We start from the raw sequence: 19,799 nt of genomic DNA, 5'->3' as shown, positions 1-19,799 counted from the left end.
TTGTGAACGTTTCCTAACATTGTGTTGGCAAAATGGTATTTGAAGCACCACCTTGAATGCCTTCTACGGGAAAGAGGCAGAGAAAAGCTAAAACAAAACAGTCACTTAAATGTCTTGGATTACTCTGTTTTACTTCCTGAAGAGATCATTTGGATGTGTTGTTTTGAGCAGAACTGGCAAATGCTATTTCCACCTGGTTTACCTGTTGGGTAAGGGCCGTGGCAGACATGGTGTCGGGCGCATGGTAGTGAAAGATCAGTGGACTAGGAATCAGGACACCTGAATCCTAAGCCCGAGTCCCAGCTCTGCCACTACCTGCTGTTTGATGTTGGGCAAGTCCCCCCACCTTTCTGGATCTCAGGTGTGAGACCCGAAAAGCGGAGAAGATGCTGGTCATCTTGCCCTGCTAACTTCCCCTGGGGCGGCAGGAGGCTTGGGGAGAAGCCTGGTAAACTGCTTTACAACCAGAGTACAAGTTTTAACGTAACAAATGGCTGCTGATAACCAAGCTCTGACCCTCCTAATGAAATATTTTCTTTCTCAGTGATGTTACAGCCTTTCGATTATGATCCCAATGAGAAAAGTAAACACAAGTTTATGGTTCAGTCTATGTTTGCTCCAACTGACACTTCTGATATGGAAGCAGTAGTAAGTACTGAATGCTTCTTACTTTTTTTTTAGTAATTAAAAAAATGAATAGGTACAGAATTTGGGGTGCATGCATTTCACAATGTGTCAAAACTGTTTTTAAAGGGGAGTGGTGTTTCCAAGGAGGTTTGTACTTTGACTACCTTTATGGTTTTTCTCAGACTTTGATTTTAAGCTTTTATGTAACTCTCCAGAACACTGTTCTGACTTTTATATCCGTTTGCTTCAGCGGTTCCTTGCTCTGATGGATGGTATCTCAAATGTTTGAGGATTCCCTCCCCTTTACGTGTCTCCCCTTCCATCCCCCAAAGAAAAAGGTCCTTCTCACTGAACGGGATGTCCCTTACTGTGGCTTCCCCATCCTCCCCCCGGAACCCAGAGGGGATGTGAGAGAGCGGATGCTAAATGTCCTTCAGGGCTTCAGGGTTTAGTTTTTGCTTGGTTCTGGTATGCCTGGGTCCCCCACCCCCACCCCCCGCCCCCCTCCTCCCTAGTTTCCCTCATTTTATTTTCCCTGCTTCCATACATGTTTAACAAGACATGTTCAATACATGTCTCTAATTTTGTTCCAAATAAGATAATTTTGTTTTTTATAAAATAAATAAGTGATATTGTAGTATTGGTTTTTCTGGAAAAAGATTATAAGTAGGCTCCTTACACATCTGAGTTAATCAGCAGGCATCTCACCGGCCACGGATAACGTCCTGGGCCACGGCCCCCGCTAGGCCCGGCCGGTCCCCACAGACGGGGAAGGAAGGCCAGGCCCTCTCATCATGTCCATCACTGTCCAGCTCGCCAGCCCAGGCCAGGAGTCCAGTCAGCGAGGCGTGCCCGCAGATGTGAGGCCGTGGTGGCTCACGTGGTCCCGTGGTCTTTCTCTTCCAAAATTCTTTGCTGAGGGCTTTTGAGGCACAGCTTCCCGTCACGTCCCAGTGTCCCCACTCAGCCTTCTCTGTCAGTCTTGGGAAAACACCGCCGGCTGTCTTGGTCGATGTTCACGTTTGGGGCAGGAAATAAAGGGGAAGGCAGATATTTTGAGGTTTGAGAGAGATCGGTGATAATAGGCGATGTTCCCTTTTCATAAGAATGATTGTTGAGGCATTCACTGCTTTCTCTCCTGTTTCCCAGAGCGTGATGTGTCCCTTTATGTTACTGTGTGTGAGCAAGGATGTGTGGCAGGTGGAGAGCTGGGGTGTCCCGGAGTGTGTGCTGCTTGGCTTTTGCTGCACGGCTTACAGATGGGAACGCGGCCCTGGGCGTCTGTGGTGTGGGGCCGGGTTCTGCTCTTACTAACGTGGTGGCCACGGGCAGTTTTCATTAACTCTCCCTAGGGTTTGGTCACCGGTAAAATGGGGATAAAAACCTAGTTGACACGCTGCCCTGGGGTCCAGTGTGCTGTGCGTGATGGACACCCGGCCCAGGGTCCAGAGTTGCCGGGTCTGAGAGCTGTTATAGTCCAGGCCCAGGTTTCACTCCCTTGTAGGAGAATTTTATAATAGTTAAAAGTTTGTATAGGAAAGGTACATTGTAGGAAATTTTGGAAATACACAAGCAAAAATAAAACTGAAAGTAGCCTGTAATTTGTCTATGCTGGACCTAACCACTGTTACTGAGAGTCTTGTGCTAGTTCTTTGAACTATTTTGTGTTTTGATGTACAGAAAGTAGACAGTTTATACAGCGACTACTCATATAACCTTTACCTGGAATCACCATTTAACACTTTGCCACATTTGCTTCATTTCTGCTGTAAACTTTCTTTTTTGCTTAACTGCTTGGCTGGAAGACGCGGACGTCCCATGGCTCTTGAGCCCCGCGCGCTTCAGGGCAGGGACATCTCCTGCGTAGCCACAGGGCTGTCCTCGTAGCTGAGAGTCGGCATTGGTTCAGTCACTCTGTCTAGCCGAAAGGCCCCTGTGCAGCCTGTCCCTGTCACTCCACACTGGCCTGGGGTAAGAACACCCAGTACGCTCAACCTTTTCCGTTTTCGTGACTTTGAATTTTTTAGAGTCCAGGCCAGTTAACTTGTGTGTCCCGCATTCTGGATTTGTCCAGTCATTTCCTCACGATCAGATTCAAGTTAAATGTGTTTTGGCAAGAATGTCGTGTAAGTAATGCCCTGAATGCCCCCTACCAGAAGGCCCGGACCCTGGCTTGTCCCCTGGTGGTGATGTGGAGTCGGGTTACTTGGTTGAGATGGTGACGTGGCTTCCGGCGTCCCAGCGTCCAAGCACAGTTACCCCTTGTGTCATAGGTGATCTGCGATACTTGTGGGTCCTCGGAGCCCATGGGAACATCCTGCGCACCTGCAGTCTCACCTGGTACTTGTGGTGTCCAGGGATGATCCTTGCTTGATGCTCTTTTGACATACGCACACGTACGCGCGCGCGCGTGTGTGTGTGTGTGTGTGTGTGTGTGTGTGTACAGAGGAACAGACTTAAGATATTGTTTTGTAGCTCCTTCACTTATTATTCTGTGTAATTAAATACTCTTCAGTATCATTCGAATGGCTGCCGCCCCACTGCCTGACCTGCCACGTGTTTGGCAGTTGTGATGCTCGCCGCGATCTCGGCTCCGGCACCATCGTTGCCGTGGCTGCCTCCCGCGGGTCCCTGGCGATGGTGGGCGAGTGTAAGCTTCCTGGCTCTGCTGGCCCGCACTTCTCGGCATGCCCTGGGATTCCCGGCCTCCACTGCCGGGGGAGGAGGACCGAGCCAGGAGCACATCATCCTGGGGCGTGGATTTAGCCAGGAAGGTGTTCCTGCCCACAGGCTGGAGGGCGTGGGGTCCACCCAGACAGCCGCTTGCTAGTTGTGGCCTGTTGGTAGTTGGCAGTGTGCTTCTAAAATCACGCGCAGGTAGTGTGCGCTTCCTCTCTCTAAGAAGGGTATGTCCCTCAAAGCAGATTTTATTTTCCTGAGGAGAACCCGAGTTACCTGAGGTCTTCAGACATAATTTAGAAAACCCCTCTTCCTTTGGTGGTGGTCAGTTGTCTCCGTCCCACGTGCCTCCCCTAGGCAGCAGCAGGAGCAGCGCCGGTGGGCGGCGAGCCTGGGTTCGGGAAGTGTAAGACACAAGTGTGCAGGAAGGCTCGTGCATTTAGTCTCGTTGTTAAAAATACAGAAATCTCTGCAGACGTAAGTTCTCTATTTGATATACATCAGGGCTTTCTCATTAAGAGTATTTTTCTGAAATTGTCAGTTATACGAAGAAAATTATTCCTCCAGCAGCTTTATAATATCCTGATTATTAAATTTAAATTGTTTTAGTGGAAGGAGGCAAAACCGGAAGACCTTATGGATTCAAAACTTAGATGTGTGTTTGAATTGCCAGCAGAAAATGAGAAACCAGTAAGTATGTTTATACTTCACAGTAATTGAATGTTGCGGCTGATGCTTATCTGCATACCATCTCCTACAAAACCAAGATTTAAGTTGGCAAATTATTTTCCTTCCTCTGATGTGTGATGAAAAAAATAAGCTGAAGTCAACAAGTAAGCGGGCCTCCACGAGATCAGCCTTTGCGAGGCTCACAGGAGGCACCTCATTGAAGCCAGTTTTTTTCTTGAGAAGTGCAGCCTGCGGGCTGCTGAGATGTCGTACGTCCCAAAGAGCTTCTCTGACTTGGCAAAGTTAGAGGTTGCTGTAAAACAGTGGGTAAGTCTCAAACTGGGAATAATTTGCTGTTTATCATGGTGCTTGCCTGACAGGCAGCGAGCCCCCGGGCTCTGTCCCACCGCCCGCCCGCTGTCTCAGGTCTCCCTTTCCCTCCCTCCCTCCCCTCCCCCTCCCGCCTCTTCGGCTGAAACTTGCTTGTACGTCAGGGTTTCTCAACCTCAGCGCTATCAGTGTCGGGGACGGGCCCATCCTGGGCCTCGTACGCTGTCTGGCTGCACCCCTGGCTTCTGCTCACTGCATACGAGTAGTCGCCCCCCCCGTGTGACACCACAGGTGTCTCCAGACATTGCCCATCATGCATGGGGGCGGCGGAATCTTCGCCTCCACTGGGAGTCACCCCTGTGAGAGGACCGGCTCCCCCCAAGCTGTTGGCACGTTTTCCTCTGGGAAGCCGGGGGTAGTCCCGTCGTGGCCCTTTCCTGTGACCGGTTGGAGAGAGAAGACTGTATCTGAAGTGCTGACTTGGACCTTCCTGCAACCCTGTCAGAAAAGCTTAAACTGTATTAAAAGCACTGTTTACAACCCCCGCAGCGTATTCCGCCACCCTGGCTGTTAATAGCTGGAGCTGGGAAGTGGAAACGCTCACGTTCTGTTAACATCGTCCATAGCGAAGTCCAGGACTGCTGTTGCGGGGTCACCACTGCTTCGTGTCTTCTTCCTGCTCAGCCACCGACCGCTCTCGTCCTGTTTCCTGGATGGGTAGCGGCCTGTTGTGTTGTTGCTTTTTTCTCTTCCCGTTGCACATCCCCGTGAGGTCGGTTTGGGGAGCCGGGGCAGCGCTGTTGGGCTGCTGGCTCTGCCGAGCCAGCTTGGCGGACGGCGTTGGGGGCGCCCTGGCAGGAGCCCCTCCTCTCCCCTGGAAGACGGAGCGCGCGATGGGGGACAGCTAGTCGTGTTCCGAGTGCTGCACAGAGTCCCCAGGGCGGTGGTCCCCGCCTGTTCTGTTCCCCCAGCACACCTGGACAGCTCCGTGTCCCCCTCCCCGGTCTCGACCCCTCCCCAGGCACTCTCCAGAGGCCATCATGACCATCTTGGGCAGGATGGGGGAGGGGGGTGCAGAGCTTCCGAGGATTGAAATACCACAGACGCTGAACTCGTTTCACCTTCAGCCCAGCTTCGAGGGCCCGAGTTCATGGCATAAATCGCCCTCTGTGTCATGTTCTCCCTGGCCTCCCTCCTCCGCCATCCCAGCCCATCCTGGGCATGTTCAGGGCTTCCTGGTGACAGTAATTTGTGGCTAATAACTCCTGAGCTTGCATGATTACGCTATGCTGATTTTTGCCTGGCCGGAACTTGCTAGTGCAGTGTGCGCAGCCCTTTTTCTCTTTCTTTGAAGTATTAGTCTCAGCCGAACTTCATTATTTGCCCTTATCCATAATTTCTGGGGCCCAGTTGCTTTAGATTATTAAGATACTAGATAAAGTGATCCATTTTTAAAATAAATGTGACATTTTACAGTGTGGATGAAACACGACCACGTGTGGTGTTTGCTGAGAACTACTTTACTTTGCATAAAAAAGTCCTTTATTACATAGTTGGTGACACTTGGGCTTTCATTTATTTCTGAACAGCATGATGTAGAAATAAATAAAATTATACCCACAACCGCAACAAAGACAGAAACACCAACGGTGTCTAAAGCTCTGAGTTCCTCTTTGGATGACACTGAAGTTAAGAAGGTCATGGAAGAATGTAAGAGGCTGCAAGGTGAAGTTCAGAGGCTACGGGAGGAGAACAAGCAATTCAAGGTAAGGGCTTTTTCTTTTTTTTCCTATTTTCTAAAATTTGTATGTTTGTTTGTTTATTTATTTTCATTTACATCCAAGTTAGTTAGCATATAGTGCAACCGTGATTTCAGGAGTAGATTCCTTAATGCCCCTCACCCATGTAGCCCCTCCTCCTACCCCAACCCCTCTAGTAATCCTGTTTGTTCTCCATATGTAAGTCTCTTGTGTTTTGTTCCCCTCCCTGTTTTTATATTATTTTTGCTTCCCTTCCCTTATGTTCATCTGTTTTGTATCTTAAAGTCCTCAGATGAGTGAAGTCATAGGATATTTGTCTTTCTCTGACAAATTTCATTTAGCCTAATACTCTCCAGTTTCATCCACATAGTTGCAGATGGCAAAAAGATTTCATTCTTTTTGATTGCCGAGTAATAAATACTCCATTGTGTATATATATATATATATATTTTTTTAATTTATTTCTGAGAGAGAGAGAGAGAGGGAGGGAGAGAGAGAGGGAGAGAGAGAGGGAGAGAGACAGCATGAGTAGGGGAGGGTCAGAGAGAGGGAGATACAGAATCTGAAGCAGGCTCTGAGCTAGCTGTCAACAGAGCCCGACGCAGGGCTCGAACACACAAACCGTGGGATCATGACCTGAGCTGAAGTCGGACGCTTAACCGACTGAGCCACCCAGGTACCCCTACTCCATTGTATATATACACCACATCTTCTTTATCCGTTCGTCCGTTGATGGACTCTTTCCATACTTTGGCTATTGCTGGTACTGCTGCTGTAATGTGTGTCCTTTCAAAACAGCACTCCTGTATCCTTTGGATAAATACCTAGTAGTGCAGTCGCTGGGTCATAGGGTAGTTCTATTTTTAATTTTTTGAGGAGCTTCCAAACTTTTTTCCAGAGTGGCTGCACCAGTTTGCGTTCCCACCAGCAGTGCAAAGGAGATCCTCTTTTCTCCGCATCCTTGCCAACATCTGTTGGCTGAGTTGTTAACGTTGGCCATTCTGACAGGTGTGAGATGGTATCTCATTGTGGTTTTGATTTGTATTTCCCTGATGATGAGTGATGTTGAGCATTTTTTCATGTGTTGGTTGGCCATCTGGATGTCTTCTTTGGAGAAGTGTCTGTTCATGTCTTTTGCCCATTTCTTCACTGGACTGTTTGTTTTTTGAGTGTTGAGTTTGGTAAGTTCTTTATAGATTTTGGATACTAATCCTTTAACTGATATGTTGTTTGCAGGTATCTTCTCCCATTTTGTTGGTTGCCTTTTAGTTTTTCTGATTGTTTCCTTTTATTATTTTATTTTATTTTATTTATTTTATTTTTTTATTTTATTTTATTTTATTTTATTTTATTTTATTTTATTTTATTTTATTTTATTTTATTTTATTATTTTATTTTATCTTGTTTTGTTTTATTTTGATGAGGTCCCAATAGTTCATTTTTGCTTTTGTTTCCCTTGCCTCCAGAGAAGTGTTCAGTAAGAAGTTCCTGTGGCCGAAGTGAAAGAGGTTTTTGCCTGCTTTCTCCTCGAGGATTTTGATGGCTTCCTGTCTCACGTTTAGGTCTTCCACTCATTTTGAGTTTACTTTTGTGTGTGGTGTAAGAAGGTGGTCCAGGTTTATTCCCCTGTATGTCGCTTTCCAGTTTTCCTGGCACCACTTGTTTGGATATTCTTTCCTGCTTTGTCAAAGATTAGTTGGCCATACATTTGTGCGTCCATTTCTGGATTCTCTGTTCTGTTTCATTGATCTGAGTGTCTGTTTTGGGGGCCAAGATTCTATGTGTTTTTAAAGTAATCTCCACACCCAGCATGGGGCTTAAATTCAACAACCCCAAGATCAAGAGTCGCGAGTCGCACGCTCTACTGACTGAGCCAGCCAGGCGCTCCAGTGGCATTTTATTCTCTGACAGTCTGCAGAAAACGGGGGCTTTCCCCTGTGATTTTGGGTGGCAAAGTTGATGAATCCCTGAATTCTGTAGAGTTGTTTTGTATTTGCACATTCTTTCCTCAGGGAGAAATTTCTGTGGCTTTTCATCAGGTTCTCAAAAGAGTTCTGAACAGTCCCCTTGCCCCCTAATTAACCAGCGTCCTTTGAGCAGAAGTTTCTCAGCTATGTAAATTCTTGTTCCCTTGTACTTTATATGTTATAATTTATTGGAAGTAGGGATTATCATCATCCCCACTTTCCAGATAAAGAAACTGAGGAACAGAGAGGTTAAGTGACACCTGAGGTCACACTGCTACTGAGATTCGAAGCCGGGCTGTGCCCCCGAGCTGCCGTCTCTCCCGTTCTCCTGCCTCAGCCTGCTTACAGAGAAGCACAGCGCCTCGTCCTCCCACTAGTGTCAATTGAAGATAAATTCTGAGATTAAAGACTAAACTGCAGTGAGCATCTTGACTTCACGTTTGCAAACCCTACTCCGTCAGCACTGGATGAGAGTCTCTTTTTAGGAGGGTAAACGTGTTCTGTTTTAACATAGGCATCATTCTGGACTCTGGGGATTCTAGGCGGGTCTGGGCAGTAGGGTCTCCGCTCACTACGAACGTGGTGAGGAGGTCGGAGCAGGAAGGGGTCACAGCAGCAGGTGGAGCGTGCAGGGGACCCCCGAGTCTCGAGTTCATGGATGCTGACGGAGGGGTCGGTGCTGGCGCAGAGTGTGGGGTGGGGGTGGGGGGCGTGCCTCGTTTGGCCCTGGAGGCCTCACGTGTTGTGGAAGTGACGGTTCACACTTGACCAGCTCTGAGTCTGTGGTGGTGGTGGCATCTCCAGGGTCCCCGCTCACAGGACATGTCTGAGGCCCCTTCCAGCTTCAGAAGTGTGTCTGTTTCAGAACAGGGCCTCGACGAGGTTGCCGAACATCTGATCATAGCAACTTGTGTTGCCGCTCAGGTGTGAGGCCGGGCTGTTTTCTTCTCCTTGATTGTGCCGCCCACACGTGTCCTAGACTCTGGCCACCTACCATAGCACCAGATCCACGTACTCCATCCAGTTCAGTTGACTTTTCCTTCTTTTATTCTGATAAAGTCTGGAAAATGGCATCATCTTCTTTCTTTGCAGTAATCTTGGTTTGCCTCATTCAGTAACTTTTAGTACAGAGTAAATTATGAAGCTGACACTTTTCTTTTTGACCGAAAATCTAAGATCTGCCTAAAGCTTTTTCCTTGAGTGTATTTCTCTTCAGAAACAGAGTCCTGTGCCGTTTAAAGTGATAAATAGGTAGAAATAGCTTCTCTATAAACCCAGTGAAATAAATGCTGTATTTTGCTGTGCCCATTTTTTTTTTTTTTGAAGTTAATCGAATAACACCGGCCATTCATCACTGTGCAGCGTATTGGCCATGCCCCACGAGCAGAATATCTTCACAATATTATCAGACCAGTCTTGACGTTAGAAGATTCTTTATCCCTCCCAAGCACTGATTTCTTGTTTTGTGTTGTTTCATTCTTTCACTTGGCCAGCGTGTCTTCCGAGGGCCAGCGCTGTGCCCGGCAGTGCGGGTGTGACATGAGCTGTCCCTGTGGCGGCAGGGCTCCCCGCCGACCGGGCTGGCTGGGGAGACACACACGTGGGTCCCAAAGACCTGAGTGATGCGTGGTCCCACAAAGATGGCCACGGCCACGGCGCCCTGCAGAGTCAGCTCCACGGGCCTGGGGTGGGCAGGGGCCAGCTCGCTGGGATGCCCCGGGGCCACGTACAGAGACCCAGGCCCTGTTGAGGAGTGTGCGCTGGGCCTTGGGAGCAGTGAAGGAATTAAAAGTTTCTGTTCCGTGCATAATCTACATGGGGGGGGTGGCGGTATGTGTATATATATGTGTGTACACACACACACACACACACACACACACACACACACACACACACAAAAGGATGTTGCTTCTTTGGCAGGAATTCCATACTTGAAGTAGAAAATATTTGAGATACATTTATCACCCTGTCACATCTTAATACTATTCCAGATTCCATTGTTTCTCTCCAGATCCCATTGTTCTCCGTGTGACTCATCAACTACAGAACTCTGCATTTGAAATGTCCTTCTGGGCCCCCCCACCTCTGTAGTTTCTTGTGATTTTTAGATTTGGGCTTTGGAAAATGCCTATCGTTCTAAAATTGATGGCTTGATTGTGGAAAGCTGCTCATTAGAGGAAGGAAGGACAGAGAGGGTTGGAGTCAGATGTAGAAGAAGGGCTCAGAGACGTGGGTGGCCCCAGGGTGCAGAGGGCCTGCGGACCCTCTCAGAAACTTTTTTTCTGTAAGTCATGGGGGAACCGAGGCCCTGCTTAGACGTGTGGTGTAAAGAGGTGCCTGGCAGCCTCGTGTAGGCGGGAGGAAGAAAAGAGGGGCCGGCTGCTGGCATTTCTCAGTGGCCTCAAGCCAGCGCCGCCTTCTCTGTGGGATTTGGTCTCTCTCTTTGACAAATGAGGAGGCTGGACCACAGCATGTGCTCCAGGTCTGTGCTTAAGAGCCCCCCTGCTCTGCTGAACTGTACAGTTGACTTCTGCTGCTGGGGCCTTGGGTTGTCTTTGAAATGTGCGTTTACTCCCATAGGAGGAAGATGGACTTCGGATGAGGAAGGCGGCGCAGAGCCACAGCCCCGCTCCTGGGTCAGCCTCGGCCGGGAAGGAGGAGGGCCTCAGCACCCGGCTCCTCGCTCTCGTGGTTTTGTTCTTCATCGTCGGTGTGATCATAGGGAAGATCGCCTTGTAGGCGCGGCAGGCGGAGGGAGGCACGCTGCATCGATGGGCCCGCTGTTCCATGGGGTTTGAATTTATCATAACCATGTGTCAAACGAAGTTAATGTATGATGACATCTCACAGGTCTTGCCTTTAAATTACCCCCTCCCTGCACGTGCACACGCGTGCACGCACACACACACACACACAAATTATAACGTAACAATCTTTTAGAAAGTTAAAAATGCATAGTAAATGATTGGGGGGAAAATAATGATCTTTATTAATGACAAGGGAAACCGTGATTAAACCATAATGGCATGTTGTAAGTGTCATTTGAAGCATTTGTAGCCTTGGTACATGTGGCTGGATTGATTACCTCTCTTAGAACAAGACACTCTTCCTGCCGGTTGGTGCTGGCCCTGGGGGAGCTGGAGCCCAGGGGGCGGGTGGGGAGGGCTGTCCCCCTCCTCAGATCAACCCTTCACCCGGGAGAGCTGGAGCCCAGCGCAGGGGGTGGGGTGTGGAGGGCTGTCCCCCACCACAGAGCAACTCCCCACCCGCCCACCCGCTCCCCAGGCTGCTTCCCCACCTTCTGCCCTGGCCGTCAGTTCCTTGGGACTGATGAACAGTGTCAGAAGCCAAAAGAATTGTGCTGTGGCGGCATCAGATCTGCCCGTCAGGAGTGGGAGGCCCATGGTGACTGAGTGACCCAACACTTTGGAAATTAAAGTCAATGCTTTGTTCTCTTAAAGGGACCAAGCCAAACCACTGTTGGTTCATGTAGTGAGATTGAATTGTTATTCAGAGATGTTTAATGCATATTTAACTTATTTAATGTATTTCATCTCATGTTTCCTTGTTGCCACGAGATTATAATTAATGCTGTGGCCCAAGAATCACCTGTGCTCCCTGATGCTGGTGGGCACAGCTGGCAGCGCCACTCGAGGGCCGCGGGCTCCCCTCTCCCCTTGGTGGCCCTGGGCGCCCCGCACGGATGCGGGGTGGGGGGCTCGGTGTGGGGGCGGCTGCCCGGGAGTGTTTCTCTGTGTGAATAAACAGAAGTCGTCGTCGAGAGGGCAGTTCTGAGTGTCCATGGTCAGCTCTGTCTCCCCTCCCGATGCAGGAGGGTCGCTGGCCTTCTTCCTTGTCCCTTTGTTGTCCCCCAGCCGCCACTCTTGCTTTAGCACGTGCGCCCTGAGTCTGGTCCTGACCTTTCCTGTGTGGCCCTCCCGGGATGGGGCGGCGGGTTGGAAGCGGTCACAGAGCCAGCCGGGCGGGGGTGGGGAGAGGGGCGATAGGCTCTCCGGATAGTCGTCAAGTAGTGATTGGGAGTTTTGACTGTAAATTAATTTTATGCCATAAAAGACCAATCCAATTCTGTTCGACTATGTAGCATCTTAAAAAGAAAAAAAATTAAAATAAAGCCCCAAAATTAAGAGTTCTTTTGTCTTTTTGTTACATTTGCTATGGGGGAAATTATTATTTTTGTGATCCTCATTATTATTTTGTTATTGGAAGGCTGGCTTTAAAATGAGCCCCATCAACGAGAAATACATGTTTAATGATTTAAATAGATACAGCGTGTGCGTGTGTGTGTGTGTTTGTGTGTGTTGTTGGCTTCCACTGAGAGTATAAAAATAAAACTGTTGAAAATGTGGGGCACCTGGGTGGCTCAGTCAGTTAAGCATCTGACTTTGGCTCAGGCCATGATCTCACGTTCATGGGTTCAAGCCCTGCATCAGGCTCTGTGCTGACAGCTCGGTGCCTGGAGCTACTTCCGATTCTGTGTCTCCCTCTCTCTCTGACCCTCCCCTACTCACACACACTCTCTCTCTCCGAAAAAAATTTAAAAAATTAAAAAAACATTAAAAAAATAAAAAAGCAAACTTAAGCAGCTGATCACCCTTGCCCTTCCGTTGCTTTGCCCTTTGGTAGGAAAAGAACTCTCCTTTAGGTCGAGGAGCCAGGCAGGGAAGATTGGGGGAAGGCACGCTGTGCTGGGCATGGCTCCAGGGGGCGGGTGGCCTTGAAGAGACAGATTCGCCGCAAGGAAGGACGCTGTTAGAAGTCATTCACTCGAGTTGCTCCAGAGCCTGGCTGAGGCAGAAGGTCCTTGGCTCTGGCTCCAGGAGTCTGGTCAGGGATCTGGGGACTGGTGGCTGGATGTCCGTGGGCTGAGGAAGTAGCTTCTGTCTTCGTGAGCAGTTACTGCGCGTCCCGAGCACTCTCGGTGAACGTGGAGCAGACCTGCTTCTCGGCCACACTCTTGCCGCTCAGACCGCGTGAGAGCGCGCAGACACGGAGGGCCACCCAGGTGGCAGTCAGTGTCCGGTATTGTCTCTTGAGTGTGGATCCAGGGGCTTCTGGAACGGCCTGAAGTGCCTTCTGCCACTAGTTTTCTGTATGTGGGCTGCAGTCTGTACAGGTATGGGAGCCGCAGCGAGTCCCTCTTCGTGGCTGGCGTCGCCCAATGGCTGTGGCAGGAGGTGCTCAGGGGGGTCTCCGGCTGCTCCGGCTCCTCTGGAGCGGGGCTCTGCACACGTGTTCTCACAGGGCTGGCTGCACGCTCCCCCCAAGCTTCACTCACACACACAGCGGCTGGGATTTGGCCTGGGAGGCTGGAGCTTGCCCGTGCCTGCACTGGGGCGACCGAATTCTAAAAAGGGCCTCGTGTGTCCATTCTGTTTGGGGTCTTGCAAAGCGATTCAGTGTCTCACGTGTATATAGGAGACGGCGTTCAGCTTCTCAGGAGAGCTGGGCGTTAGGCTCACAGCCAAACATCGGAATTTGAGACCCAGGGTTGTCTGTCCTCTTTCTGACTAATCATCCTATAAAATCTCTCTCTCTTTGGAGGTGAAGGTTTGGGGAGGGCCTGTTAGTGTATGGGACTTTTTGAGTCGAAGAAGGGCGCTCCCCCGGGAGAGCCGGGGGGCGATGGTGGGCAGACCAGATGCCATGTGAGCCACGCAGCTGGTGGAGGGTGTGACCGGGAAGGGCGAGTGTGTAGAGCAGGCACCGCCAAGGGTCCGGGACCGTTGTAGGAGCCGCAGACAGTTGAGATCTCGAACCTGGAGGAGGATGCACCTTAGGAGTGTCCGTCTGAAATGACTGAAGAGAAAGAACGAGAGTAAAGGCCAAGAGGTAGACGTGTGGTCCCCTCGTGTGATCGGTCGTGCCCCAAGAGGAGATCATAGAACAGACCAGTGTGGCGCGGGCAGAGCTGGTGCTGCCCAGGGTGCTAGTCCTGGAGCAAGGCAGAGAGGGCCGCTGTCGGGCCTCCCCCCTGCCCGCCCTCGGGCCCCGCTTTCCAGCCCCTCTGGGAGCCGTGCCCTTGTAGGGATCTGCCACCGGGCCACCCACACAGAAGTAATGTGAGCAGTAAGAAACTCCTGGACATCGTTATTGATTGAATTTTTAAACTGATAATTTAATCTCTCCGCACAATACAAAAATACCTGTTAAAGACAGCGGACTGTATTATTTGTAGGTGTGAGGACCCAGCTTAAATTTTTTTCCTTGTCCTAGTTTGCATGTTCCCTTCTCTAGTCTTCTAAATTGCTGGCACCAGAAGTAATAAATACTGATAAAATCAAAATTGATTTTTACCAGTGGACAGTTTATGCCTAGAGAGACGGCTTATACCTACATAACAGAAGGGGGAAAAATGAGGAACCTCCAGTGATCCGTGAAAACCTAAACGCTTTCAAACAAATCCCAGGAACAGAATTGCTATCGAAAGATATCAGTGTGGACTTGCAGGCTGTGTTGAGTCAGATATAACTGAATGCAGTGATGGCTCAGAGCTAAATAGCCTTTCAAATTAATTTGAAAACAAACTCGTGTGTGTGTTCGTGCGCGCGTGTGTGTGTAGCATATGTACCATATGTAAGTAGCTTAACATTCTTCAAATGGTGCCTATATTTTTTGCACTCACAAATCTTTATATTTGCAAACTCAGACTCCATGCCAAAATACAACAGCATTTGTCATTTTCAATCCCTTTCTCTAAAGATCTGGACCATTTACAAGTTTCTGGTTATGGTTTGTGAAATTCTTGGTTTGAAAGGAAAAAATAAGGAGAGAGATGGGACTTGGGCGTCAGTCACCTGGTGCCCTTGGTAACCCTCCCCCTGGAGCCGCGAAGAGGCCGCTGCGCCCCCTGCTGGTGATGGCAGCTCGCTGAGGGCGGCTTGCCAGTCCCGGACCTCCCCGGCCCCTTTCCGGCCCCTTTCCGTCGGGTCCATCCGGCTAGAGAAGAGATGTCAGAGGCGAGCGCTCTGGGGAACCGTGTCTCAGTCAAGCCTGGGCGTGTTTGCCGTTGGCTGGAAGCGAATGCTTCCAAAGATCGGCAGGAACAGTCTTGTATTTAGACAGTCCCCTGAACAGTGGACCGGGGTCCCCGGTCCCTGCACACAGATCTCATGAGGCCTGCGGTTACTGTCTGGTACTTGAAGAGCAGCCCAGAGACCACATGTGCTGCAGGTGAAGTGGGGTCCCTTGGGGGTGCCCTGGCCTGATTGGACTTGTAGCTGGCTTCCCCCTCCCCCGCCCTCCCCTTTGTTACCCTTCCTCAGACAGAGCCGCTTTGATAGGGAAGTTGCTATCTTACAGGAAGTTGCTGCTGTCCCGATGCTCCGTCTCCCCTGTGCGGAGCATTTCCAGTACATTCCCTCACTGAGCTGGATCCTCACAACAGCTGTCACCCAGGGGCCACGGGGCCTCTGATTTGCACACGAGGAAATGGAGCCTCCAGGAGGTTAAACTGAGCAAGTTTCTGGAACCTCTCACTGGGCACTGAGTAGGGGGCTCTGAGAGGCCTGCGGCGAGGCCCGCGTGCCCCTCGGAGCGGTAGTGGGGACGGCCCTGGGGAGCGAGCTCTCCCTGCACCACTGCCCGGGCTGTGCACGCACCCCTGATGTGCTTGCCTTCAGACCTTGTGCGCTCGCTCCGCAAATGAAGTCGAGAGAACCTGGACCCTCACTGAGATGCTTTTTATTTTCTCCTTTTGAAACAAAACGCACTTCAGATGGTGAAGAAATGTGCATTTTCCCATTTTCTCATTGCCTGGAGATCTCTGCCTGATGCTCCTGGGGAAGGGACTTGGGGGCCGTGGGGAGAAAATTGCTAGTCTGTCTCGGCGAGGTGCTTTTCTGGGGTGGCTTTACGTAACTTGTACATGAAATGTGAAGCAAGGGCAGTTCTTTAAAATTGCTTTCCTGGCAGTGGCCCCCCCGGGGGTTAGAAATCGCCAAGCTGCGGGGCTCAGACCTTTCCCTGAATCTGCGCTGCCCTTGCCTGGGACGTCACGGAAGGGAGCGAGTCGCAGCAGGCCCTGACGGGGGCAGCAGCCGGGAGGCAGGCTCAGGCATCTCCAGGGAGACTCGCAGCCCTCTCATCCCTGCGCCTGAGTCCCGTCCACTGCACCCCTAGTCCATGGGGCTCAGCCTCCATAGGGGTTAAACTGGGGTGCTCGAGGCCTCCCCATCTCCTGTCGGGGGATTCAGACCCCCTCCCTGGGGGTGCTCAGCTACATCGGTGCCACTGAAAAATAAGGTTTTGTTTGACTCCCTTTCATTACAGTGGCATTTGGGGACATCTAGGAGACAGGAATGCACCCCCTGTCTCCTAGACACGAATGGCCGTGTGCAATAGTTAGACGTGAGACCCGTGGCGGCAGGTGAGACTTCTGATGTTTTTCCCTGACGGAATTAATTCATTACAGAATGTCTGCATCAACTCTGTAGAGAAGGAGGAAAAAGCCAGCAGCCAAAATACAGCTATTACCTAACTTGCCATAGATATTTGCAATTATGATACCTTGGAATGTTGCCGCAATATGGATTGCTTTGATTAAAAGATGTCAGTTGAATAAAACAGTGCTCTGGGATAATAGTTTTCTGCTGCTAGATAAATGCCGATGTTTATTTTTAAATCCGGAAACATTGATCCTGTGACAATGCCCTATTAGAATTACTTTATTACAGCACAGGGTTGATGTATATTTAATCATTTGGCTAATGGACGCGGGCACAGGACCGACTGACACTCACTGCATCTTGATGAGCGGCGGGAGCCCGGCCCGGCCTCTGCAGGCCCGGCTGGCACCCCGGCCTCTCATTTCAGGCCCACGCGACGCCGTGGCCGCAGCCACACGGGTTACCTTTGACTCTGGATTTCCCTTCCGGACATGCCAGCTAGTGTAGACATAGCAGCTATCCCAACCCAGCTTCAGCACGGATCCGTGCTAACAAGGGTGCATCGCTTTTTGTGATTTCAAACGACGATAGATTAGCATGCATGTCTCTTTCAGCGCCTCGATGGTTTGCCCCGTGACACGAAAAAGGTCCTGTGCTTTTTATGAACCGGACGCCTGCATTCCCGTCTTTCCTTTGTATCTTAGAAGTGAGCTACATGCAGCTGTTACCCTCTACTGCAGCGCTCATAGAAAAATCTTTTTTTCCCCATTGACTCTCTTACTTGGATTCAAAGGTCAGAATTTATTGTCTGTAATACCGAGACCGTGTGTATAAGAGCCGCCTGCCCCCAGCAGTCCCGCATACAGCAAATGCTTATCAGTTTACCTTCTGTGTGTTAGATACTGTAAGGCGCTGCGGAGGAAGTCGTCAGCGGGGGCGATCTGTTTCTGTGGTTTTCATTTGTAAGCAGCCTCGGTAAGTGCTGCAAGCCTCTGTGTAGATGGAAGACTGCAAGTGTGTTTGGTTCTCATTTCTGCTGCTCGGGTTCCTTTTAAAGAATTGATAAACAGCTATTTATTTGAAGCTTCCTATGAGAAACTCAGAATGGCCTGTTTAAATGCTCCCTTTACCCTCCTCTCTCCTCCGTGAGCGGAGAAGTCATTTCAGTGGCACACGCACACGCCGTCCCTGCTCATGCCTTCCATCAGTCTCTCCGCAGTTCGTGGCACGTGTTTTCGCCCCGACTTCGATGTACGAGGACCTTTGGGGAATCGAGTATTTGAAGCCGCGTCTTGGAATGCGTTATCGTTCCTGATGTTCCCTTTCTGTATTTCAAGTTGTGATTTCCTGTTTTGACATAGAATTCGTGTAAAAAAGTTTGCGCAGGAAAGGGCTCTTTCCCATCGTACATTCTGGTTATCTGATGCGTAATAAATTCATGGGTTTATGGCTGACTTTACGTTTCCCGGAGGGAAGGAGATGTTTTTCTGTCCAGATCGAAAGAGCCATTCACAGCATGTTCTTACGTGTTCCGTGTCAGCCTGATGGACCTGTCCGGTCGAGGCAGAAACTTTTGTACTGGCTGTCTCCGTATTCTGTTCAATAAATTCTGTGCTCTGAATATATTTAAAGGATGCTTCGGTGTAAAATTATTTTGAATGGATGGCTTAAGAGCATTTGGATATGCTGTAGAAAACACACTAGAGCCCATCGCTTTCCTCTCTCACCGATTCTTAGGAACATAAAATCTGTTTAAATGGAAAGTCATAGATACTTTGTGTGACGGAAGCAGACTTAAGGAATGACTTAGGTCAGCTTCCTCATTTTACTGATGAGGAGACTTGTCCAGAAGGACTCAGTATGGGGGCCAGGCACGCATTCCTGTACTTTCCCGCAGCGGGGGGAGCGGGCAGGAGGTTGGAGGGTATTTGTCACTGATTTACAGGGTCCTGGCTGGCGTAGACGGCTTTCAAGTCTGCGAGGTGGGGTGGCTTCCGTCTTTCACAATGGTGGACAGGTCACAGTCTCACAGTGTTATCTTTTTAAAACGCGAATGAAAACATTTTAACTTCTTTCGGAAAAGGAATGCGTGCAAACTGTAAGACTTAACCCAAGTCCAAAGGTAGCACAACGTTCCCGGAGGCCCAGAGCCACTGCCTTTCTCCAGAGATGCCCGTGTCCCGCTCCTTGTTTGACTCCTTGCAGAGATCACCCCTGCACGTGTGTCCACGTACGCACAACTCTGCGTTTTCTTACACACGCACAGCACACACCACCCGCCCTGTCCCATCTATGCTTTTTGACTTTGTGATACGTTGGAGATCGTTTTGTGTCCACACGCATTTTCTTTAGTGGCTCTGTCGTTTCCCTCTGTGATGGGCCCGTGACTTACTTAGCCAGCCCTCCGCTGAGGTACACGTAAGTGGTTCCCGGTCTTGCTGCTACAAACAGCTACAGCAACACCCTCACGCATGAGCAAGAGTAGCATGGAGCAGGTCCTGGAAGAGAAATGTTTGAGTCAGAGGGTGCTTGCGTTTTAAATTCCGTGGCTTCCACCTTGTCCTCCAAGGAGGATGTACCAGCTCACAGTCCCAGCATGCCCACCTCCCCCCTCCACCAGCACGTTGCCATGTCTGACATTGTGATCTTTGCTCCTCTGGAAAAGGCACACGGTTTCTTAGTTTCAGTCCACATTTCTTTGCGTGAGGTTGAGCAGCCTCTCCTACGTGCAAAGGCCCTTTGAACACACTCGTGAGGCTCAGGGATGATGGAAATTCAAAGGAAGGAAAGGCTTACCGTGCAAAGGGCCAGTGGTAGAACAGCAGAAATGCAGATTCTAAAGGCATCATTTGTGAGTGTGGAAGCAGAAATGTACAGTATTTTACTAATGAGAAAATCGCTTGCTGCAGATCGTATAGAAGGGGATCGGGCGGGGGAGATAAACAACCCTTTATTACCAACTAATGGAGCTCCCATTCCTCACCTCTCCTAGCAACTTCACAATGGTGTGAGTCTAAATGAGCATATCTTCTTGCTTCCCAGGGGTCCCTTTCACAGATGTCGCAAATGAGGCACATTTCAGCATCCCAGACCGTGGGCGGTTCCATAAGAGAGGCTCAAAACGGTGGTCATCCTCAAATGGGTAGATCCAAGCTGTGGAAGAGAGGTGTTTCCCAGTGCCGGCCCTTCTGGCATTCTCTCTCACTAGAATCCCCTTCCTAGTGCATCAGAAGACACATCTGACCATGGGGAAGTGGCCAGGGTCCTGGGATGGGGGAGACCCACCCACCAGCAACAGAAAAGACCCCGTCGGAAGCTGCACTTAGAGTCGAGGCTTTGCCTTGTCCAAGTAGAACTTCTGA

At 50.0% G+C, this 19,799-nt stretch overlaps 1 protein-coding gene across 1 annotated transcript in view; it reads left to right on the top strand.

Moving 5' to 3' along the window:
* The window catches only part of VAPB (VAMP associated protein B and C), a 54,140-nt gene extending 41,961 nt beyond the window's left edge, over positions 1 to 12,179 (top strand). The window contains exons 3-6 of the mRNA XM_039236870.1: positions 545 to 648; positions 3,916 to 3,996; positions 5,895 to 6,071; positions 10,613 to 12,179. Of these exons, the coding sequence (XP_039092801.1) occupies positions 545 to 648; positions 3,916 to 3,996; positions 5,895 to 6,071; positions 10,613 to 10,771 (521 nt within the window). The 3' untranslated portion in view covers positions 10,772 to 12,179. The remainder of the gene's footprint in view (positions 1 to 544; positions 649 to 3,915; positions 3,997 to 5,894; positions 6,072 to 10,612) is intronic.
* Positions 12,180 to 19,799: the final 7,620 nt, after the last annotated feature.

The sequence above is a fragment of the Hyaena hyaena genome, unplaced genomic scaffold (genome assembly GCF_003009895.1).
Source record: "Hyaena hyaena isolate Hyena2069 unplaced genomic scaffold, ASM300989v1 scaffold_119, whole genome shotgun sequence".
Taxonomy (NCBI): Eukaryota; Metazoa; Chordata; class Mammalia; order Carnivora; family Hyaenidae; genus Hyaena; species Hyaena hyaena.
The sequence above is the reverse complement of the archived record's forward strand: the minus strand, read 5'-3'. Positions and strand labels throughout refer to the sequence as shown.